Source organism: Gossypium raimondii, chromosome 10 (assembly GCF_025698545.1).
Source record: "Gossypium raimondii isolate GPD5lz chromosome 10, ASM2569854v1, whole genome shotgun sequence".
Taxonomy (NCBI): domain Eukaryota; kingdom Viridiplantae; phylum Streptophyta; class Magnoliopsida; order Malvales; family Malvaceae; genus Gossypium; species Gossypium raimondii.
The window spans coordinates 55,077,287-55,101,584 of record NC_068574.1 but is presented as its reverse complement, the minus strand read 5'-3'; the positions used below and the strand labels follow the sequence as shown (position 1 = coordinate 55,101,584).

General features: G+C 36.0%; 2 protein-coding genes and 1 long non-coding RNA gene across 5 annotated transcripts; 2 read left to right on the top strand and 1 right to left on the bottom strand.

The window, feature by feature from the left end:
- The first annotated feature begins 2,824 nt into the window (after positions 1–2,824).
- On the top strand, positions 2,825–8,141 carry LOC105777437 (hypothetical protein). The gene is made up of 9 exons (XM_012600708.2): positions 2,825–3,965; positions 4,487–4,701; positions 5,088–5,238; positions 5,332–5,523; positions 5,797–5,959; positions 6,078–6,382; positions 6,683–6,859; positions 6,977–7,138; positions 7,695–8,141. Exons 1-9 carry the CDS (start codon positions 3,507–3,509, stop codon positions 7,995–7,997), a joined length of 2,127 nt encoding a protein of 708 aa, XP_012456162.1. The 5' UTR covers positions 2,825–3,506; the 3' UTR covers positions 7,998–8,141.
- An 874-nt stretch (positions 8,142–9,015) lies between these two features.
- LOC105776949 (glycine-rich RNA-binding protein RZ1C) lies at positions 9,016–13,512 on the top strand. Of its 2 annotated transcripts, none has more exons than XM_012599936.2 (4): positions 9,016–9,151; positions 9,284–9,433; positions 12,573–13,063; positions 13,142–13,512. In XM_012599936.2, exons 2-4 carry the CDS (start codon positions 9,323–9,325, stop codon positions 13,368–13,370), a joined length of 831 nt encoding a protein of 276 aa, XP_012455390.1. In that variant the 5' UTR covers positions 9,016–9,151; positions 9,284–9,322; the 3' UTR covers positions 13,371–13,512. The 2 variants fall into 2 exon arrangements, with proteins under 2 accessions (XP_012455390.1, XP_012455391.1); XM_012599937.2 differs by lacking the exon at positions 9,016–9,151 and adding an exon at positions 10,195–12,087.
- Positions 13,513–18,974: 5,462 nt separating this feature from the next.
- LOC128033805 (uncharacterized) lies at positions 18,975–24,298 on the bottom strand. 2 transcript variants are annotated; one of them, XR_008189888.1, is made up of 3 exons: positions 24,044–24,298; positions 19,988–20,074; positions 18,975–19,200 (listed from the first exon to the last, which is right to left on the bottom strand). It is a non-coding gene; the product is annotated as an uncharacterized LOC128033805 (long non-coding RNA). The 2 variants fall into 2 exon arrangements; XR_008189889.1 differs by lacking the exon at positions 24,044–24,298 and adding an exon at positions 20,535–20,576.

The window sequence follows — 24,298 nt, the reverse complement described above, 5'->3', positions numbered from 1 at the left end:
TAGGGTATTCATAGGACAAGGGTCTCCCACCTAGTAATGTCACGTCGTTGATAATTCTAGGATATGGTGAATATGTGGTCAACTAGGTGACAATGTCGTTAAGTTTAACATTGTTTTGATATTCTTCTTCCTGTGGCAGTACGAGGTAATTATGCCTCAGTGGTCCCTTTATGGCCCCACTTGAAGATAATAGTGTTCTTGCTAAGAGCAGGTGGTCTATCCAAGTGGCTACTCACACTATGGCTAGTCAGGTGGTAGGAGGTGGAGGGTTGTCCACAAGTTCTTCTCAAGTAGCTTCTAGTGATGCCATGTGTCCAAGCTGAGCATGGATTTAACAATTGTCTCCCCCATTGAAAGGTAGGTTATAAAATAGCCTACCTTGAGATGATCTGCAATCTTTGTGAGGGGTAAAATAGTAGGTGGTATGATAATGACTGATTTGGAAGACTAAAAGTTGCTCATTATGTGTACTAAGTACGTGTTTGGAGATGAAGGATAGCCTTGAAGCTTTCAAAATATTTGCATTTAATGCAAAGCTAAACAATTATGCATGGGGAGTCAGAGTAATGATGAATAGCAACTCTTCATCCAACAGTGTCCGGGTTTCATTAGCTGTGACTTATTGAGGAGTACAAATGATGAAATGCACCGTCTTGAGAGAATCCTATATATTCTCTTCTTCTTCGACCTTGTAATCATTTTTGTTGCAGTTGGTTTTCGAATTTTTCTTTCTAGTTTTCTACTGTTGTGTAGGTGGTCCTCAAGTGCTTCTGTTTTTGGGTTTCTTACTCTCTTGCTTGTTGTTTTCCTTGGTTTGGGGTTTTTCACTTAGGATTTCCAAGGTAACCCTCATTTTCTTGCCTTTTCTTATATTTCTCTTCGTCGTTTTGACATTTATGGTTGAACAAGCTATAAACCTATTATCGAACTTCCTAGAAGGGTAGTCAGAGATCGATGAGCTTAGAGGGAAGAAAACGAGCCTATGGTCAGTGCTTCCTATGAGTGCACCACTGAGATGGGGATGGGAAGGTTGTTGATGTGAAAGAGGCTTGTCACGAGGCACCACAAATATAAGTTTAGTATACTGGAAGGGTTTCATCCCCTTAGCGGAGTCTCCGGGCCCCATTGTACTTACTTGAATCTAGGATCCACATTCCTTTTCACCCCTTTGTCTGCGGCTTGATCAATCTCTAGGTGTGGCACTCGGATAGACCACCTTCTACCTCGCCACCCACTATTAGACCACCTGCTCTTGGTAGGAATGCTCTTATCTCCAAGTGAGACCACTAAAGCATAACTACCTTATTACCTCAATAAGGAAAATGTCAGAGCAATGTCTTGCTTGATGACAACCATCTTATTGCGTGATGATCACTTTCTACCTTGCCACTTGGTCGACCACATGCTCACCATGTCCCAGAATTGTGGCATTATTAGGTGGGAGACCCTTCTCCTATAAATACTCTAAAGAGCAATGAATAAAGGATTAGATCTTAAACCCTCTTACTAGTCCTCAACCTCGGTCTTTTTCAGCGTACTACCCCATTTTCTATTTCCTTGTACTTTTCTGGTTCTTCATCTTATTAAGTGAATCGACCTCCTATATACCATCACCTCCTCCTCCTTATCTTCTTCCTTGTTGATATCTATTATCAATAAATTTCGTAAATATTACACATGTATTATGATTATTATTAGTTTCAAATATTATATTTTTATTATTTATTGTATTTTAATTAAGAGCCATTATAAAAAGGACAGGTTTGAAGGGGAATAGAAAAAGAAAAAAAAGGTAAAATTTTGTAGAAGGAAGATAAAATTAAAAATAAAAATTTTGAAGAAGGAGATTAAAATAAAAAAAAAGGGCACAAAATAAGGTTACATACAATTTTTTTCCATAAGTTTTTTAAATTGTAATTGAAAAAGCATCCGGTTGCACTTTGTTTCAACTATTGTTCAAACATATAACTTAGTTGGCTGTACAATAATTTCGTTTTAACAAAGATTGGAATAGAACCAAAAGGAACAAAATAAATGCAAAGTATAGCAAGGAGCAAAGTAAGGAGATAATTAACATACAATATTTATTAACGCAATTTTGATTTACTGATTCTACTTTGCGGAGCCTCGCTTAGTGAAAGATTTTATTCAACAATCATCTGAATCACTTATTGGCTTAAGTCTAATCTACCCTTATACAAAAATGTAATTGTAGCCCCAACTCCAACCCCAATTATTACAAATGGATCTCCCAAATACCTTACAATGCAATAGAAAACCTCTCCAAATAATACCTAAAAAAGTATCCATCAACAATGCGATACAAACAACCTATTTATAGGTCTTTTCAAGTGATCACCAACAATGTTCTGGTAAGCTTAAAAGATAAGGATATAGATAATATAAGAATCCACCAAAATTTAAACTCCTCTCCATCCTTTTCAAGATTAATTGAATAGAGGATGATCATAAGCTATTAAAAGTTAAATATGCAAACACTCAAAATTTTAATTGCTAAAAAAAAATTGTTCTAACATGAAATGAGACAAAGAAGTCTAAATTTCCAATTTTTATCTAAGGTGAAGTAAATTTTATTTTATAGTAAAATTAAGCACCGGGCCCTGAATGAGCAACCTTATTTGAAAAAGTTGAAATCATTATAACCCAATTAATTATTCAAGAGTGGCAATAAACAATACCATGCAGTCCATGCTAGAAATCTAATCTATTGAATGTGAAATTAAATTGACAATATTTAATTTCAAATTCAGCTACTTGTTGAGAAGGTTCAAGTATAAGTTTAGCGATGGTGTGGGTTCTTCAAACCTGGGTTACTCCTCAATTTGCATCCAGAGATTTGTGAGTGTGATGGCTCTGTACTCATGCCAAAGACTTTTCAGGTTGGTGTAGTTAAAACAACTTATTATTCCTTTTTTTATTGCGTGTTGACCATGTCCTCTTTTAGATCATCCCAACCCAAACTTTTTCTTCACCAGTAAGGCATTATGGTGAAGAAAGATCGTCACTTTGCTTTACATGATCCTCACTTCCGTCATTTTGGTCTGAATCGCCGTCTTGTAATGGCTGTTCGACGTTCACACTATTTATGACCCACTAATTTGTAGGGCCGACAACTGAACGATGCCGTCTCTGATCTTCTTTGCACTTCATCTTCCTCCTTGCATCCTTTGCCTTCCTTGATATAGTTAAATGTAACCATCACTTAAATTTTACAGTCAGTCATCCATGTTTTATACTCTCTTACAATGTAATCCAAAAAATCCAAAATATCCACCACGTGTCCTCTCAATCAACCTCCACAACTTCCATGGTCGCTAATGCCTGCCTTTCCTCTGTTGGGGTCCCACTTTCTCTCCAATCCCAGAGGAGATCCCTTCGAATCTTCTTCTTTCTCCTTGCTTCTCATATCTTCTTTCCTTTCCTTTCCCCTTCCTACAAAACCAAGACCAAACACAGAGAGAAAATAAAATTCATCGTAAAGGGAAATGAGAGCTTTGAATTCGAGATTTGTTCTTATTGACATCACCAACAACGCCGCTTCATGGCGCTACCGTCAGAGGCATTCCCATTTCATCACGTCCGCGCGCGGCGGAGCTCATCAAAGACCATATATGCCGCCTTTGAAGCAATCTCAACCCTCTGTTCTCCGAACCCCACAGATCCGTAAACCCTCCGATCGAACTACGTCCTCCAATGGGTCGTCGTTGGATTGCCCGAACCCAGCTTCGACTTCCCGGGTGGAGTCATGTACGGAGCTCGATTTGTTCCTCGAGATGTTGCCGTCGAGGATGAGGAGTGAGCTTAACGGGCATGAAGAGATTGGGGAGTTGATTGAGGTGGTTATGGATTTGGGGAGGGAACCTCTCGCTAGGTTTCCTTCGGGGGATTGGGTTATTTCGGAACAACCTGTTAAGCATGAAGATTTAAAGCATGCAACATCTAAGGTAATTTTAAGTGAATTACTAATGATCACGTTGAATTTTTTTCTATAGGTTTTTAAGGATGATTGGTCAACCAATTAGATTAAGCTTTGGGTATGAATTTTTGTTTTATGTTTAACAAAGTTACAAAGATAATATTTTGGTAAAAATTTTGACTTTAAGTGATGCCTTTACGTCAGAACTTTATAGTAGTATAGTATTGACCGGAGCCCCAGTGATCATTATTATGGAGTTTAGGGTTTTTCTAATATTATTTTGCAAAAAGTGTTTTCTTTTTTATGGTGATAAAATGAACTTTAATAGAAAGCTAATATAATGCTATTAACAGGTATAAATCTGATCACTTTTTTTTTATATGATGAGTACAATGTCTGTTGTATGATGATAATGATTTATATTTTAATATTAATTGTATCTTTAATTGTTGAAAATGAGATTTTTGTGGGTGGATGAGTTCTTTCTGGAATGAATTTGCTTGTTTTTGGCAAATATTAAGTGAACTGAAATTACTTTTTTTGCTCTAGGTTGGTGACTTTTCAGATGACAACCGTTCGGGTATTGATAGATCTTTACATCGAATTAGTGCTATTAGAAACCGTAAATTGCAAATTATTGGCCTCACTTGCCGTGTGGGTCGAGCTGTGTCTGGAAGTGCTGAGATTATCCGTGACTTGATCGAAGGAGGAGGTTCCATCCTCGTCATAGGTCCTCCAGGAGTTGGTAAAACAACCTTAATCAGGTACTTACCTGCTTACTGTTTACAAATCACTGTACTGATTTGAAGTTTGAATGATGTCTATGTTGTTGCTCAATGTCCTTTTACTTCAAATAATTACTGTGTGATTTTCTCTTCAGCTTTTAAAAAGAAGATTAGTTTTAATTATGTGCTTCGTGTTGTAATTTGTTTAGATTGGATAACCCCTCTTTTGATACGTTTTATAATCTTAATGTTGCCTGATCTCACACCAGTTTCACTGACTGACTATTTGAGTTTACTGAAATTTCTTGAAAGAACTTTATTGGGTTCAATCTGTTCAGATATCTCCGTGTAGGCATTTGACATAAAACTGTATTAGTTTTTGTGGTACAGTTGGCATATGACAAAATCTTTGTTTCTTTTTGCAGAGAAATAGCTAGAATGTTGGCAGATGAACACATGAAACGTGTTGTTATTGTAGATACATCAAATGAGATTGGCGGTGATGGAGATGTCCCCCATGAAGGAATAGGGCGTGCAAGGAGAATGCAAGTTCCGAATGTAAATATGCAGCATAATGTGAGTGTTTCTTTTTTCTCATTGCAAAATGTCAAAGGACTTGCTCTCGAGGTTGCAGTTTGCTAAATTGTCTTGGGTTCGATTACCTTGAAGGTTATGATTGAGGCAGTTGAGAACCATATGCCAGAAACCATCATAATCGACGAGATTGGTACAGAGCTCGAAGCATTAGCTGCCAGCACTATTGCTCAACGAGGAGTTCAGCTGGTTGGCACGGCCCATGGAATGACCATTGACAACATAATCAAGAACCCTTCTCTACAGATCCTTGTTGGTGGCATCGAGGTGCGAAGCAGCTTCTTTTATCTTACTTCATATCTCTTGTATGGGTTCAATACACTTGGAAGTGGATTTTTTTCATTTGGATATACCACTTAGGTTACTTACACTGTTGTTGTCTGAGTCCGTTCGTTTGATTTCATGTTGTTATGAAATTTATGGAACAAGTAAAAAGTTTCAAGTACAATTTATTTATATATAGATAAATTTTACCAAGCTATGCCAATTTTAGGGAAGGATTTACATGGGATTACAAGTCATTCTTTCGTTTGAAAACAGAGTGTAACTCTTGGTGATGAGGAAGCAAGGAAAAGAAAAGTGCAAAAGACTATTCTCGAAAGGAAGGGCCCATCGACTTTTACATGTGCTGTTGAGATGATATCTAGGACTGAGTGTCGTGTTCATCATAGACTTGATGCAACGGTGGATGCTATACTGGCTGGTAGATTATATACATTACATATTTATTTAGAAACCTTCTTTTGGAATCTACATACTTGCGTATGATTTGAAGTGTTCTTTTAATAAGATGTTTAAGTAGAAACATTTCTGGTTGGCAGGGAAATCTCCTTTATTCGAAATCCGCCAGATGGAGCCTGAAGCTAATGTTCCTCTCAAGTCTACTGTAGTGCGTAAAATTGATCATCTTGAAGAATCTGACATGCTTGTTAATGATGAAAAAGGTGCTGAAGTTGATTACGGCGAGGAAGATGAACAATCTGACTTGCTTGTTAATGAAGAAAAATTTGCTGAAGTTGATTTTAGTGATGAAGATGAAGATTATCTTCCTAAACCTAAAAGGAAACAGAGGTTTACTGGATCTGCAAGCAAAAGGACCTTACCAATATTTGTTTATACTTACAAGGTGAAGCACACAAATTTCATTTCCATCACCTTTATTTCATTATGTTTCCATTCATATAATAATAAGAGCCGATGCCGAGAAAAAGCAGGTCGGGGTTCAAGACTAAGATATTGTTTTAGAACTTTTCCCCGAAAAGAAACATGATTCATATTATTATTGGATGATATTTAATAGATTATTGTGGGTGCATTTAATAAGCTTAGTGAATGTGGTGCCCTGCTTGCAATGCCCCTGAGGCTACCGGTTTCTTCGTGCATGGCATTGCTAATATAATTTTTGTTGGTTGGATGTATCCTTTAGATCCTAGAAGCTGATCTCTTACAAGTAGCAACAGTAATGGGACTTGAAGATGAAATCGACGTCACCGATGACATTGGGATGGCTGATGCAATATTAGCATCTGCATCTGAAATAAAGCAGAATCCGTGGATTCGTGGGGTAGCAAAGTTTCACAAGTTGCCAATGTTTGTTATTAAGGTATCTTCGTATCTATTTTCACAAAAAATTGTGCTGACAAAACCAACTTCTTTCGTTAGTACTGGTGCTATATAAAATGGCCTAATCAATATAAAATTTTGTTTTCTTCGATTGCAGTCAAATACCATGGCACAAATGGTCAAAGCAGTGCGCATGATTCTCGAAAGGGAATCATATGCCTCAAGGTCAAGGCTTCTAGACAGAGATTCTTCTGATATTGAGATCGAAGATGATGCACCAAAACGAAAACCTACATTAGAAGAGATCGATGCCTTAGAGGTGCTAAATCTTTCCCTTGTTCTCTTTACTCGTAACAGTTCTGAAATTCTTCAGTTATTCTTGAAATCTTGTTGGTGAAGGTGAATAAATATTACAGCTCAGAAGCAATGCTTGCGGTTACCATTGATTAAGTGTTGATGTTCTTAGATGACCAGCTGAATAAGCCACTAAGTTCTCGGGTGAGGAAACAGAGGAACTGAAACCCACTTGAGTTTTGCCAATTCTGCTCAATAGCTGTTCTCTTAAGCTTATATGAACCGTAGCATGCCCGGTAAAGAAACCTCCAGTGACCTCTGCATCTCTGTTTTCTCAAGAACCCTAACCTCGACCTGACTGCTCAGAAACAGCTTATTCAACTTATCGTCGAAGAACATCAACAATAAGCTTTACTTCTATGCTAAATAGTACTGTTGCAACTTCCTAATTCCAGAATATAATTAAACGCTGCTCTTATCATGTTTAATCAAATCATTTCTGCTCAAACATCATTGAACGAACTGCGATCCACACGTAACAAAGCTCTTGTTAACCGACAGCTCTCTTTGTTTTCTTGTAGGAGGTTCGTCTGGCGATCGAGTATATCGTCATTCCCGGTGGTGAACCAGTGGAGCTTCTCCCGAGATGTTCCGAAATAATTGCCCGTCAACTTGAGCTTGTCAAAAGCTATCAGTTGGATGCAGAGAACTCAGGTACTGAGCTTAACCCAAGGTTGCAAATTCTTCCTCATAGATTGAACAAAAAGGTATCATCAAAATCCCTGAAAACTACATCAAATTTACGAAACGAAACCGGCTCAAAGCCCCTAACTGATAGCTGTGGAGGAACAAGTGTTACTAGGCTTCCCTTCCTGCCTGAATAACATGATTTCAATCATATGAATCATTGATTGATACAATGCTAAAATTCCTGTACAGTTTATTTGTAGGTTATGTATCTCACGATGTAATTATTTTACATTATAAAATGTGAAATTGTATTATAATTTTAATGCCATTTATTATCATTTCTTTCTCAATGAAAGGCATTCCTTTTACACGAGGATAAAAATTGGGAGTGAAGGTCAAACAGATGACGCAACCGATATAAACCGTCGTCCGATCCGGTTGGTTGTATCGGCTTGTTCAATTAAAGAAGATTATATATTAAATAGGAGATAAATGCAATAAATAATTAATAAAAATTTTGGTGTGAATTTTAATATAAACTTGAAGAGGTTAAATGTTATAATAATTTAAATATTGCAGAAATTATCAAATAAATTTAAAAATATATTTTTACAATTTAATCTAATATAACCAAATTCATGCTTCGACTTTTAATTTTTCGGTCATATTTGATCTTTTTGGGATAATACCTAGAATTATTTATAATTCCTCTTCAACCTGAAAACAATTTGTTTCAACGCACTGAAACTCACGTTCTCCTGCATTGACAACAATATCCATGCTGATCGAGTTAAAACTAAAATTGAAAATTAGAATTGTAGTTTTGGTTCCACAACGATATTTCTTTATTTTCTATGAACATATATATTTATTAAAATAAGAAGAAAGACTGAAAGTGACAAATAGAAAGATTAACTAAAAATCTATTAAAATAATAAAATAAAAATATTCAAGGGATATTGAAGTAATAAAAATACAGTTTAGTATCACTAGAAATTTAATTTTATTATTATGAAAATTAATTTTTAAAAATTTAAAAAACAATAAATTTATTCTCAAAACATATTTTTAGTAGATATTTAAGAAATTTAAAAAATAATTAAAAGTTATGAATTATTATTTTTTATTTGGCAAAATTTTCTTTCAATTATTAATAGGCCAATCCAGAATATAAAGGCCAAATCTTTTGCTTACAAGTATTGTACCATAAGGCCCATTTTCCCCAAGGTACAACAACCGATCAGCTTAAAATTTTTCACGTGTCTCTAGAAATTATCTAGGGTTTCTCTCTCATAAAAATACCAAAAAGAAAAAAAAATCACTCAGCCCCGGAGCCAAGAGAAAAGAGGTAAACAACAAAAATTAATTTTTTTTTCCCTTCTTTTTTCTTTTCCTGGAAAAGTTAGGAATTTTCTCAGGAAACATATGAAGATTTTAGCTTTTTAACTTGTTTTTGGGTTTTATTTTCTCTCATCTGCAGGTTTTTGAAGAAGAAAGAAAGAAAATTATATGTGAAAGTATGGCGGGGAAAGAAGAGAATCGAATATTTGTGGGAGGTTTGTCATGGGATGTCACTGAACGACAGCTTGAGCATGCGTTTAGTCCATTTGGCAAAATCCTTGAATCTCAGGTTACCCTTTTTTTTTGTGCTTCAAATAATAAACTGTTTTTTTATTATTGGGTTTTCCCCTTTTCATGTTATGTTCGGTTCAGTGGTGGATCTTGACATTGAGTTTTTAGGGTGCCAATATATATCTGACTATATATACTATAATATTATTTATGCTTTCTTTATTCTTTTCTAGTATATATGTTTAGGCCATAGAAAGCAAAAGAGATACTTATTTAGTTAACTAAATAAAAACAGGCTAGTGAATGGGAAAAAGGGTTGTTGAATTTGCCTTCAACTTGGTTGAATATTGTATGCTTTAAGCAAGTGTTTTCTTTTTTTGGGTTATATTTACTTTGTTTTGAATTTGTTCACTAGCACTGGATTTAAAAAAAAAAAAAAGATTGGGTCAAATTATTGATAAGGGAACCTTATGTTAAGACCTTATTGACATTATTCAACAATATTTTGTAATTTTAATGTTCTTTTTCTGGAAGGTGGTTGTCATGTTAAATTCTCTATGGCTCTTTATACATGCACTGGTACTAGTCTCTTATCTATATTTTAGAACGTCGTTGCTAACAGAGACTGCTTTTATATATCAATGGTAGAATTTGTTTTACAAGCATATATGATATTAGGCTTATAAATAATTTGTTCAGTTTGCTTTTGTTTCTCTTTTCTTCATCAAATTAAATTTTCTTGTTTCTTTTCTTGTTGAAATGCTGTAAAAATATTTTGACATGCTGTGGATGGGTTTTTTAAGAAGTGCTTTTGGTCAGGGTGACTGCATCAAGTTGAAGTGCAAAGTCATCTCTGTTCATAACGTTCAAGCAGAAAGTATTTATTTAAGGGGTATGATTAATGAAGGGAGCTGAAGTTAAAACTGATTATTTTAAACTATGTTGTGGATAAACAGTTTTGTTTGGATTAAAGGGTCCATGCATGAAGGCACAAGCCATGAGTTTTTTTGCATTATTTGTGAAATTTACTTTTGATGAGCCTGAAATGACTGTCTAAAGAAATATGGATTGTTTCTTAAGTGGCTGTTTGTGGTAAGCATCACACGGAAGCTTTTGTGAAGTCAGTGCCCGAAAGTTTTATGGCAATACCATTGTTTTCTTTCTCATGGACAACAAATGAGTAATGATTTGTGTCATTTTGCCTTCCAAGAGGACCAGAGTTTTGTCAAGATGTCTTTTGCTTTGCTAGGGTATGTGGAAGCATTTCTAGACCTTTCTTAGTTGTCAAGTCCTTGTGGAGCTTTACGTTGCTGTACAATTCTCTAGTTCATGACCTCTTTTGTTTGGAGTGTGCTTGTGTGGTGCCACATTTGTCTCTACACTTTAGCGTACAGTTTTCCAGGCCATTATGTTCCAAATGATGGCAAGGAGCAGCTTTGTATCCTCATGCGTGATTATGTTTTTTTCTTTCCTGAGGCCAGAGATACATGGTTTTGAATGGGATTGACAGCAATGTATCTGCTGATGTGGTTAGCCAATGGTGGAAGATCCAGTTTTTGGCCTTATTTCGAGATTTCTTTTTTGATTTTCTTTGAATACCTCAATTGATTCTGAATAGAAACGTTCAGTACCAGATTAGTTGTGTGCCTGTTTTCCGTTGGACTATTGATGCAGTTGTGTAAATTTTCCTGTCATCTAATATTCTAAACTAGTCTGAAAGTGAGGTCGCATCAGTTTGCAGACTTGGTCCTTGGGTTTTCGTATATCAAGTTCAAATGTTATTCTTTCATGCTTCTATCACCATTCAGCCAAAATTTAGCAAGCCCCAAGTTGTTCTTTTTCTCATGTATGTGATGAAAATCCTTAGGAACTTGAAATTGTTGTTCTTTTTACTGGGACTGCGTCTGTACGGCAGATAATAGAGCACACGGAGCACTATGTTTTGATACACATAGCATTATATTGACTGTATTATCTCCCTCAGCTTTACGACGAGAGCCTGTTCGAAGTTATCCACTTGTTTTTACCCAGAATGCTGAAACTATAGGATATTGGACTCACTACTTGTGGCAGTTAGCTGAACCAGCTTTTAACTACTAAACCGATGCACATGGACATGAGAAATACATTATTTTAGTATATATTATATCCACAATTTCTAACTTCACCAGGATATGAATTTCTTTGAACTTCATGGTGACTGGAGCAGTTATTCTCTTGATTTTGATAAGTTCTGGTAGTGTGATCATGCATCATTGATTCTTTTGGCATTTCTGCTGACTGAATTAGCCAATCCCTAGAAGCAGCTAGTTCTGGGCATGATTCCCCACTCGAAGAAACTTGTGGTGAGGCTTGTCTTTTATAGCTTGCAGACAAACCCATTGATATGGAAAATGCTTTTGGCTTGGCAAGGATTGATTTTAGCCCAACGTGGAAACTGTAGTGTTCTATTGTTTGTTAACACTTACTGAGGGTAATGTAAGTTTATAAAGAGGAACAGAGAAACAGAAAATCAGAAAGAAAACCATTTGTTTGACTATATGGAGCTAATAACTTATGCATGAACTCGAATGTTGGATCACATGGGAAATGAGTTCAGGTCAGAGTTCTATTTTATCAGATGAGAAAAAGGGAAATTTTGCAGCATCTTCTGTTCTGTTTTAAGAATCTTTTCAAACATATCAATGCATTACCAACTATAACAAGGAGAAAGTAAGTTATGCTTCATTGTTTTTTCTCCCTTACTATTTGTACAAATTGTGCAGACCATGATTTTGAAGTCCCTTTATTTCATTTCCATAGATGAAAGTTAATATATTTTATGAATTTTACGATTTTCCCTGTAATGCCATGCTCCTTTCAACATCTTTCTTTTTATAATAAAATTGAACTATTTGGTGATATCATTAATTGAGGCACAGTAGTTCAGAGGCAATTGTCTAGAGTGATATTTTTCAAATTTATTAAATGTCTCAAGCTGCATGGCATGAATTCACCTCGTACACTTATCTTTTCTGCAGGGAAATTTATACATGTTTTATTCTATACTTAAGTCTACAAATGATGCGTGTTATTGATTTGTTTCTTCTATATGATAAAATGCTAATGCGTGCTATATAAATATATTTAGTAGTAGTCGGTACTTGCTTTACATTTTCTTTGTTTTTGGCATGAGATTTTTTTGTCTATGGTTGTAGATCATGTTGGAAAGAGATACCGGGCGTCCACGTGGATTTGGATTTATCACATTTGCTGATCGCCGGTCCATGGATGAAGCTATCAGGGAAATGCATGGACGGGAGCTGGGGGAGCGCACCATTTCAGTGAATAAGGCTCAACCCAAGATGGGTGAAGATCTTGATCACGGTTATAGAGGAGGTTACTCATCAAGTGGCAGGGGTCGCTATGCAGGTGGAGACAGGCCTGTAGCACAGGATGAATGCTTCAAATGTGGGCGTTTTGGGCACTGGGCCCGAGATTGCCCTTCAGCTGGTGGTGGCCGAGGTGGGAGTGGCGGCATGTTCTCTTCAAGGTCAAGATATGGTGGGGCTGATGATCGTGGTGATCGCTTCAGAGATCGTGATCGATACATAGATGACCGTTATGATGGTGGACGCTATGGAGATAGAGACCGTTTTGACAGTAGAGATGATAGATATGGAAGCCGTGATCGTTATATTAGTGACAGGTATTAGGTTTTCTGCACATGCTCGACTTCATCCATTGTATCATATCTTCAATTCTAATACTTCTGTAAACAATGCAGGTATCCACCTACTGGAGATCGATTTGGTGATCGTTATGCTGGTTCTGATCGTTTTCCTCAAAATGGTTTTGGCAAAGAGAGAGGGTATCGAGATGTTGCTCCAAGAGGTAATGATAGGTATGGAGCGGGAGGGCCAGCGCGAAATGATGGAAGAAGCTACCGGAACAGGACTGGCCCTTATGATCGTCCGGGCATGGGAGGTCGCCCGTCTTCATTTGACCGCTATTAACAATTGTTACGATGGCTCAACCTTTAGGTTAAAACAGTATGCTTAGGTACTTTGTTTATCTATCTATCTATCTATCAACTGGAATTTCTATGAGTGGTAGAATTTGACAAATTAAATTAGAGAATCTGTTCCTTTTGTTTTATCTTATTTATTGCAAGATGAATGTGTCCTGAGTTGCCTTTTAAGTTTTATCTACAATCTTTATCTGCTAATATACAAAATAAAAGCCTTTAAACGTTTAAACAAAATAGTTAAATAAGCACATAGCCTAAATATTTTATCCATAAAATCCTTAATTTTTATACGGTTTAATATATTATTCCATGCTTGAGTTTGACATTTTAATTATGGTATGAGTTATTTTTCGGTTCAATCTAGTATTTGTATTTTGGTACTCAAAAATAATAGTGGTAGTTTTTAGTGTTTAATCTAGATTTTAAAATTAATTTGATGAAAATTAATTGTAAATATTATTAGGTTTGAATTATTCACGATTTTGTTTATAGAATAAATTTAATGTTGATTGTGAATTATTTAATTGTGTTTAATTTGTTAAATAGAGTCTAATGAATGTGAATTGATTTAGATTTTAAGGTTGATTTGATGAATGTTAATTACTAATGTTATAAGTTAATTATGATTTTTTTATCAAAATAAATTCTAAAATTTGAATTAAATATTAAAAAATTACACAGTTATCTTTAGGTATCAAAATATATAACATTTGTCAAAAACATCTATAAAATAAATATCATTGAAAGCTTCTGGTTGTATGTAGAGGTGTCTATGGGCCGGGCCAGGTTTAGGTCAGGCTCAAAAAAAAAAATTTGGCCTGCGTCCTAGGCCCGGTCTCGGCCCGGCCTGAAATATGAGCTTGAAATTTTGTCCAGGTCTAGCCCGGAAAAAAATCCTAAGCTCGGCCCGGTTTATTTTTTAATAAACACCAAAAATTTATTTAAAAAATAAAAAATAAAAAAGGTATTTTAAAAATATTTTAAAATTAAAAAATATAAAATATATATTTATTATATTTGGGTCGGGTCGGGCCCGGGCCAAAAAAGTGGTGCTCGAGCCTGGCTCGTTTAGATTTTTTGCCCAAACCCATATTTTGAGCTTATATTTTTACCCAAACCCTCCCATATTTCGGGCGGGCCATCGGGCAGGGCAGGACCGGGCCGCCCGGTCCATGGACACCTCTAGTTGTATGGTGGGATGACTCCATTTTCCCTAAGCTATAATGATTTATTTACATTTTCAATTTTACAAAAAAAGTCATTATGCGGCTTTTTTACCCAAATAGAGTAGAAAAAAAAAATACTGAAATAGGATGTTAGAAAAAAATTTTACTAAAATAGGTTACTTTTTCATTGGAGCCTATTAGATAGGCGTCAATGAATAAAATAATAATAATTTTTTTATTAAAATATAATTTTATATTTTTTTTAATTTTTTTAAGAAAATACGGGTTAAAATACGGTCGAGTCGGGTAGGGTCGGGTGGCGCCTGTCAAGTAGGCGCCAATGAAGGAGCCTGATGGACAGGCGCCAATGGTGCCTCTGCCCCCCTGCATGCTGCTGCTGCTGCCATTGAAATGTCCCTTCACAAACCTTTTATTTTGGCTATAAGTAATAGCAAATGGAATGGTCCCAAACTCCAGACGGTAGAGAAAAAAAAAAGAGAGAAAGGAGAAGAAGAGAAGGAGAAGGAGAAGAAGAAGAAGAAGAAGAAGAAGAGAAGAAGAAAGAAAAAAAAAGGTAATGTATTTTTTTAATAAATAATTTTGTTTATAATTTAAAAAGTTTATAGTTTGTGAATTTTTTAGGATATATTTTAGAAAAATATTGTGAATTTTATGTTATTAATTATTAATTATAAATTATCTATATTTAGTGTTTATAGTTTAGATTAGAATTTTGTATGAATATTTTAAATTTTTTGTATGAATATTATAATTTTTATGAATATTGTAATGTTGTATGAATATTGTAATTATTTTATAATTAAATTTGTATTTATAGTTTTGGATTAGTAATTTTTGTATGAATATTGTAATTTTGTATGAATATTATAATTTTTTGTATGAATATTGTAATATTATAGTTTTGTATGAATATTGCAATTCTTTTGTATGAATATTGTAATTTTGTAATTTTATATGAATATTATATTTTTTGTATGAATATTGTAATATTATAATTTTGTATGAATATTGCAATTTTTTGTATGAATATTGTAATATTGTAATTTTGTATGAATATTGTAATGTGGGATATATTGTAATATTGTAATTTTTGTATGAATATTGTAATTATTTTATAATTAATTTGTTAGTAATTTGGGAAAAATTCACAATATTTTGTGTTTGTAATTATTTAAAATTTAATTTATTAGTAATTTAGGATTAAGCTATAAGTTGTTGTGTTTAGTTTAGTATTTGGTGAGTTTAACATATAAAGTTTATAAAAAATTAAAATCATTTCATTAAAAGTTTAATTATAAAAAATTAAAATCATTTTATTAAAAGTTTGGGTTTTGACACCAATAATATAGAAAAAAAAACTGAAATAGGATGTCGAAAAAATTTACCAATTTTAGGGTTTTGTAATAAACAACCGCATATTTATGTAATGATAGTTCTTATCTAAATAAAATTACAATGGTTTAAAATGTCTCCATAATCGCAACAAATTGTAGACAATTGTGATTCAAACCATATTTATGTAATGAAGTACATATCAATTTCTACTCGATTGAGACGATTGTCCAACATGGTAGTTTCGGAGAGGGCATTTACTCCGATTATGACCGGGTAATCTGCATACGCCACACAAATTCCCGTCAGATTTCTCCCTAATGTCCATTTCGTTACGGATTCTGGATGATTGCGGACGACCTTTTAGGTTTCTACGCAGCCTTATGTCTGGGACTAGCTCGAAGGTCGTCGGAGGTACCTCCCAAGTAGATAGGTCAGGAAGCACGGGGAACTCGTTTTCCCATACACGCAACGTTCGTTCAATGGTGTACACTTCATCGATAAATTGTTCTACATTGAGGCCAACTTTAGCACAAGCTGCCACGACGTGTGCACATGGAAAATGAAGTGTTTGAAACCTCCTGCAATCGCACCGTCTATTTCGGAGATCAACTCCGTAGGACCTAGGTGGTATACTGGGTCGACAACCGATGGTCTCTGTAACTCGAAACGTTTCATTATGTCGTGAATATACTTCTCATCATCGACCTCGCCATTCGACGGTTTACAACCATTGCATCCCTAATGCCTTCGACAAAGACATGTCCCTTTGTGATCCGGTTCACTTGTTGTGACCCATTCTTGGCATCAAGGTAGCCAACTCAGAAACGTTGCGAGAAGACAGATGAAATTGGAAGATGTCGTGTTTTTAATAACACAGCGTTGATCCCCTCCACTAAGTTTGTAGTCATTTGACCATAACGAAAGCCCTCATTAAAACTTTGAGCCCATTGCCACGGCTCCATGGTACCCAGCCATTGCCGGAAAGATGTGTTGGTTTGACCCTCCATGTCACTCTCAAGCCGAGCCATTCTTTGGCGAAAAATGTGTGGCTCTAGCTCGTACGCTGCATATGTATTAAAAAAATTTAAGTTACAGTATTGCTATAAAACATTAAAACTTATATTTAAAAGATAAGGTAATTCTTTACCCATTCTCACAACTTGTCTCTTCCAGTCTGCATTCTTATAATCTCGTTGGAAGTTAGCCGCGATGTGCCGGATGCAGTAAACAGATCACCATGGTACACCAGAACGCCTAATGGCTGCAATTAATCCTTTCCCTCTATCGAAAATGATGCAAATATTATCATTGCTAATCACATACCTCCGCAAGTTGGTAAGAAAGAACTCCCACGATTCCATGTTCTCTTTATCGACGATGGCAAATGCTATCGGGAGTACGTTCCTGTTGCCGTCTTGAGCAACCGCAAGAAGCAAGATCTGTGTGTATTTTCCATATAGCCAGGTTCCATCTACTTGCACAAATGGTTTGCAGTGGGCAAATGCGCGCACACATTGATCAAAAGTCTAGAACATCCGATGGAAAATTCTTTTTCTCGATTGTAGTTGGTCATTTTGCCCGTCATAAGATCGTGTCTGCAACTCAATTACAGTCCCCGGCACGTGTTCCCTCATGCCGACTATCCATCCTTGTAATTCATTGTACGATGCATCGAAATCTCCGTACAATTGCTCCATTGCCATCTGTTTAGCTATCCACGCCTTCCGATATGATACTCGATACTGGAATCGTGCTTGTATTTCAGCAATCAGTACCGAAACTTTAATGGTCGGCATGTCTTTCACCATTGGCATGATGCATGTACAGATAGTTTTGGAGTCAAGTTTTCGATGATCTTCTATGATATGTGTTGAAGTGCATGTGTGGGGCCCAACAAATTTTTGTATTTCCCACATCTGCGACTTCTGCATAAATGCAGCTTGTACCCGCCAATTGCAGTCTTCTGCCGACCTCCAACACTCACCAATATATAATGTTGGTTTAGACTCGATGACTTTGTAATCTACTGATATATTCATGCTATACCGCTTAATCGCAAACATGCATTCTTCCTTACTTTCAAATCTCTGGCCCACGCGTAACTCATCTGGATCAGAATATACGCCCATTCGGTAAGCATGTGGTATTTCAGGGTACTCCGAAACTCAGCTGCCCGTGCTGTATCGGGGTCTATCCGAGACATGTGTGCCCCAGGATTATTGTGTATCACAATACGACGAATCTGGTTTCCGACTGAAGACGCATTAACGTTTCCATCCTCATTCACGCCTTCGTCGTCAATATCATCCGGGACCTCGTCTGCGTCGGGATCACTCTCACTATGTAACACCCCTTACCCGAGACCGTTTCCGGAGTCGAGCACGAGGCATTGCTTAGCTTATCTTACCAATTCGGAGCATAAAAACTAGGTTTGAAAATTTATTTCACTATTTACAGCAAATCTGTCCAATCGCGCAGCAGTTACTAAATTAATTATAACTTGAGATACAGAACTCAAAATTTAATTCCGTAAATTTTCCCCGAAACTAGACTCATATATATACTCACCATAAAATTTTTATAATTTTTGGTTCAGCCAATTAGTACAGTTTATTAGTTAAAGTCTCCCCTGTTTCACCATTCGACTATTCTGACCTCTTTTTACTAAAAATAAGTTTTCTCACTGTAGGATTTTCATATGAAGTTCTTACTTGTTTCTACAGAAAATAGACTCATTAAGGAATCTAAGCATGTAAATTTCAACTCATAACCATTTTTCTACAATTTTTAATTATTTTCTAAACTCAGAACAGGGGACTCCAAAAACAGTTCTGACCCTATCTTACTAAAATTCACATATCTTAAAATATAAATTTCCTTTTGCTACACCGTTATTTTTCCATGAAAATAGACTCAACAAGCTTTAATTCCATATATCATTCACCCTCTAATTCATTTTATACTATCTTGGGTGATTTTTCAAATTCACGTCACTGTGCTGCCTGAATTCTGTTTCTTTGCAAAATTTTATCCTTTCATGATTTCCATGCATAGTTTATCACCTAATCTTTCATAACAACAAACACCTTCATCCTTAACCATTTTAATGACCATACATCATCAAATACTTACACATCACTCATTAGCAAAATCATCATTACAAACATACAAAATAACTAAATCCCTATACATGCCATAACTCAAACGTGTTTCGATATAAAATACCGAGCAGTTGTAGTTGATAGTGTGGACGATCTCCGACTTCTTTAGGATCCTTGAAGTAGCTTTGCAATACTATAAGAGAAAGAGAAATAAAAGAAGTAAGCATAAAGCTTAGTAAGTTTACTAGCAAATAAATAACAATATTTAACTTAAATAATTAAACTCAATGTCTATATCTCTAGTTTACTCTTTAGTTAATCTCATACTAGTTCTCTTACTTGTTTACTTAGAATACTTGTGTGCATAACTTACTCAATCCTTGCTGCATCGTTGAACATCAATTGATAGTATAATAAGTTCTTAAGTCTTACAACTTACCTGAGCTTGCCATTTATGCTTTAAATTGAACTTTCATGAACATGATTCATTTACAAGCCCGTTGAGCTACATTGGAATAATAAGGATACTCGGGTCTCTTCGATAATAAAATGCCAAAGCCATGTCCTGACATGGTCTTACATGGGATGTTCTCATGTTGGTGCCCATGCCATGTCCTGACATGGTCTTATAGGGACCTCTCATCTGGTATAACGCCATGTCCTGACATGGTCTTACATGGGACCTCTCGTCTAAGTGCCCATGCCATGTCCCGACATGGTCTTCTGAGGACCTCTTATGATCTTAAGGATGCCAATGGCATGTCCCACACATGGTCTTACATGGGATCTATTTACCCAAATGTCATGACATTCGTATCCAAACCATCCTTATGTATCAACGGACTTTTAAATTTTAATTCTCTATCATTTCATGCTTAGATCATCATCAAATAAATTCATAAAATAAATTCATAGTTGCTGGAAAATAACAGCATTGATAATAAATATTGAAATATTGCATTTATTTACCGTAAACTTACCTCGGTACCAATTATAGCCAAATTCACCAACTTAGTCTTCAACTTTATTCTTCCCTTTGTCTAACCTCGAGTTTCGTACTTCTTGATCTAAAATAGTAAATTTAACTTATTTAATAATCACATTCATCAAAACAGCCCTCGACTCTAACTTTTCAAAATTACAATTTTGCCCTAAACTTTTACATAATTACATTTTTGCCCCAAGGCTCGGAAATTAAACTTCATCTCTTATTCTTATGTTTTATAACATTCTGAACATTTTTCCTTCTATGGCAACATCAAATTCCCACTCAAACATGTACTTATGAACATTAGGTATTTTCTACCGATTATGTCGTTTTACTCGTTTTCACTTAAAATCGCTTAGCAAAAGTTGTTTAACATAATTTCTAGCTTCATATTCTATCATAAAACATCAAAATAAACACTTTTCACCTGTATTTTTCCAAATATAAACCCTAGGTTAAATTATTGCTAGAATAAGCTAAATTAAGCTAGGGACTCCAAAACGTAAAAAAATTAAAAAGCAGGACTTGGGATCACTTACTATGGAGCTTGGAAGCTTGAAAACCCTAACTATGGCTTCCCCTTGCTGATTTCGTCCTAATGAAGAAGATGATGATTTTGCCATCTTTTTCCTTTTAATTCATTTTAATTACTAGATTACCAAATTGCCCCTAACTTAAAAATTTTCTATTTCACTTATCTCATGTCCATTTTGTCTACCAAGTTACCAATGGTATAATTACCATATAAGGACCTCCAATTTAAAGTTTCATAACAATTGGACACCTCTAACATGTAGAACTCAACTTTTGCACTTTTTACAATTTAGTCCTTTTGACTAAATTGAGTGCTAAACGTCGAAATTTTCGAACGAAATTTTCACGAAATCATTTTGTGAAATTGTAGACCATAAAATATAAGAAAAATAAAATTTTTCTCATCGGATTTGTGGTCCCGAAACCACTGTTCGATAACCTCAAATTTGGGCCATTACAACTCTCCCCCTTTTTAGGATTTTCGTCCTCGAAAATCTTACCAAGAAAGAGATTCGGTATTGCTTCCTCATTGTCTCTTCCGGTTCCCATGTTGCTTCCTCAATCCGTGCTTTTGCCATAGCACTTTCACCAGATTACCTTTTTGTTTCTAAGCTCCTTTGTTTCTCGTGCTAATACTTTAACCTGGTTCTTCATTATAAGTCATATCCATTGAATTTCTACTTGTTGGAGTAATAACATGTGAAGGATTTGATCGATACCGTCAGTAGCATAGATACATGAAATACATTATGAATTTTGTCGAGTTCCGTGGTAAAGCCAATTGGTAAGCAATCGGTCCAATTCTTTCTATAATCTCATATGGTCCGATAAATCTTGGACTCAATTTACCCTTTCGATCGAACCGAGAACTTTCTTCCAAGGAGACACTTTTAAGAATACTTTATCACCCACGAAATTCAATCTCCTTCGTTTAAGATCGGCGATGACTTCGACGATCGGAAGTCGCTTTAAACTATCTCGAATCACCTTACTTTTCTTACATTTCCGGATCAAATCAACCCGTGTATCTTCTTTTCATCGAGCTCATCCAATATAACGGTGTTCTACATTTTCTACCATACAAAGCTTCATACGGAGCCATTTTAATACTAGGCGATAAGCATTATTGTAAGCAAATTCAATCAAAGGTAGATACCTTTCCCAATTACCTTGCAACTCTAATACGCAACATCGGAGCATATCTTCCAATACACGAATTACACGCTCAGATTGGCCATCCGTGCGAGGATGAAATGCAAGATCTTGAAATACAACCGAGTACCCAAAGCTTCTTGTAATTTGTTCCGAAACGAGGCGTAAATCGGGATCTCATGCGATATAATGGAGACAGGCACTCCATGTAGTCTAACAATCTCGGATATATACAATCCACCAATTTATCTAAAGAATAATCCATACATCTTGGGATAAAGTGCGCGGACTTTGTCAATCGATCGACAATTACCCAAATGGCATCTTTCTTCTTTGGACACATCGGTAACCCAGATACAAAATCCATAGTGACTCTTTCCCATTTCCATTCCGGTATAGTGATTGGTTGAAGCAACCCGAAGGTACCGATGTTCACTTTAACTGCGACATACTAAACATCTTGATACAAACTCGGAGATATCACGTTTCATACCGCCACCAATACATCTTTTTCAAGTCATTATACATTTTATTACTCCCGGATGTACGGACATAGTACCGCTATGGGCCTCGTGTAGAATCTTCAGATAAGCTCGAATTCTTGATACACATACTCTACCTCTAAATAATAAACAACCATCGGTCCCATCGAAATTACGAATCATTACGGACTCATAATGTGCCCGTTTAGCTCAGTAACTTTTCATCATTTTTCGAGCCTCGCATATTTGTTGACGAAACATCGATTTAGCCTTCGTTTCAGCTATGATTGAACCATCATCAGTCAGTGACAACCGGGCATTCATAGCTCGTAAAGCAAATAGAGATTTTCGGCTCAAAGCATCAGCTACCACGTTAGCCTTACCCGGATGGTAATCAATAACCAAATCATAATCCTTTATCAATTCAAGCCACCCGATTCAGGCTGTACTAACACAGGTGCTTTCGTCAACAACTCCTTTAATCGGTCAAAACTTTGCTGGCATTTATCTGTCCATTCAAATTTAACATCTTTCTGTAATAAACGAGTCATTGGAGAAGCTATCATAGAAAACCCTTGTACAAATCTCCGATAATAACCAGCTAAACCCAAGAAACTTCTAACTTCAGATACATTCTTCGGTGGACTCCAATTGACAATAGCTGAAATTTTACTCGGATCTACCCTGATGCCTTCTGCGGATACAATATGTCCGAGAAAACCTACCTCTCGAAGCCAAAATTCACATTTACTGAATTTAGCATAAAGTTTCTTTTCACGCAGAATTTGCAACACTATTTTCAAATGTTCTGCATGCTCAGTTTCATCCCGAGAATAAACTAAAATGTCATCAATAAAAACTACTACAAACCTATCTAGATACGGTCTGAATATCCGGTTCATCAAATCCATGAATCTGCAGTGCATTAGTCAACCCAAACGGCGTAACGAAACTCATAATGCCCATACCGGTTTTGAAAGTCGTCTTTGGCACATCCGGCTCTTTTACCCGTAACTGATAATAACCCGATCGGAGATCAATCTTTGAAAATCTTGTGGCACCTTTCAGGTTGATCAAATAAGTCATCAATTCGAGGCAATGGGTACTTATTCTTTATAGTTACCTTATTAAGCTACCGATAGTCAATACACAATCTCAAAGACCCGTCTTTCTTTTTCACAAATGCATGGAGCACCCCAAGGTGAATGGTGGACGAACAAAACCTCATCAACAAGTTCTCAGAATCGTGCCTTTAACTCTTTTAATTTCAGAGGAGCCATACGATACGAGCTATGGAAATTGGGGTAGTTTCCTAATCGGATCTATAGAAAATTCCACTTCTCTTTCGGTGGCAACCCGGTAATTCCTCTGAAACACATCGGAAAATTCACATACAATCTGCATCGCAGTATCTTTGACTCGAGATACTTTAGTATCCAACACATACGCCAAATAAACATCATACCCTTTTTCGACACACCTCGAGTGACATCATCGAAATTACATCGATAATTCATCATGTTCGATCGATTTAACTCAGTAATTCTCCATTCGGCACTTCAGTACAACATATTTCTGTCTACAGTTTACTACTGCGTCATGCTGAGTTAACCAATCCATGCCCAATATCACATCAAACTCATCAAAAGGCAATAACATCAAGTCAATCGGGAAACAAATACCTTTTATCATCAGTGGACAATTTTTACAAACTTTATCCACCATCACAAACTGGCCCAGGGGGTTAGAGACTTTAACCATAAATTCAGTAGGTTCAACAGACAAATTTTTAACAAATACTAATTTCGTGCATATATATGAATGTGTAGAGCCAGGATCAATTAATGCAATAACATTAGTGTCATAAAGAGAAAATGTACCCGTAATTATATCAGGAGAGGACGCCTCTTCACGAGCACGAATAGCATATGTTCTCGCGGGTGCTCTAACATCTGATCTCGCTGCTGAATCTCTGGATGCACTCCTATTACTCGCTCCCACTCCTGGGTTTCTCTGCGGTCTACCTCTAGTAGGAGCATTTCCTGATCTCACACTCGTTATCTCTTCTCTTTTAGCTGTTTCAGGACAATCCCGAATAAAGTGATCGGACGCTCCACATCTGAAACAAATATTTT

Coding starts and splice junctions, on each gene's coding strand:
- LOC105777437 (XM_012600708.2), top strand. CDS start 3,507: ATGAGAGCTTTGAATTCGAGATTTGTTCTTATTGACATCACCAACAAC. Junction 6,383..6,682: donor TATTTGTTTATACTTACAAG/GTGAAGCACACA, acceptor TGTATCCTTTAG/ATCCTAGAAGCTGATCTCTT. Junction 6,860..6,976: donor TGCCAATGTTTGTTATTAAG/GTATCTTCGTAT, acceptor CTTCGATTGCAG/TCAAATACCATGGCACAAAT.
- LOC105776949 (XM_012599936.2), top strand. CDS start 9,323: ATGGCGGGGAAAGAAGAGAATCGAATATTTGTGGGAGGTTTGTCATGG. Junction 9,434..12,572: donor GCAAAATCCTTGAATCTCAG/GTTACCCTTTTT, acceptor CTATGGTTGTAG/ATCATGTTGGAAAGAGATAC. Junction 13,064..13,141: donor GATCGTTATATTAGTGACAG/GTATTAGGTTTT, acceptor TAAACAATGCAG/GTATCCACCTACTGGAGATC.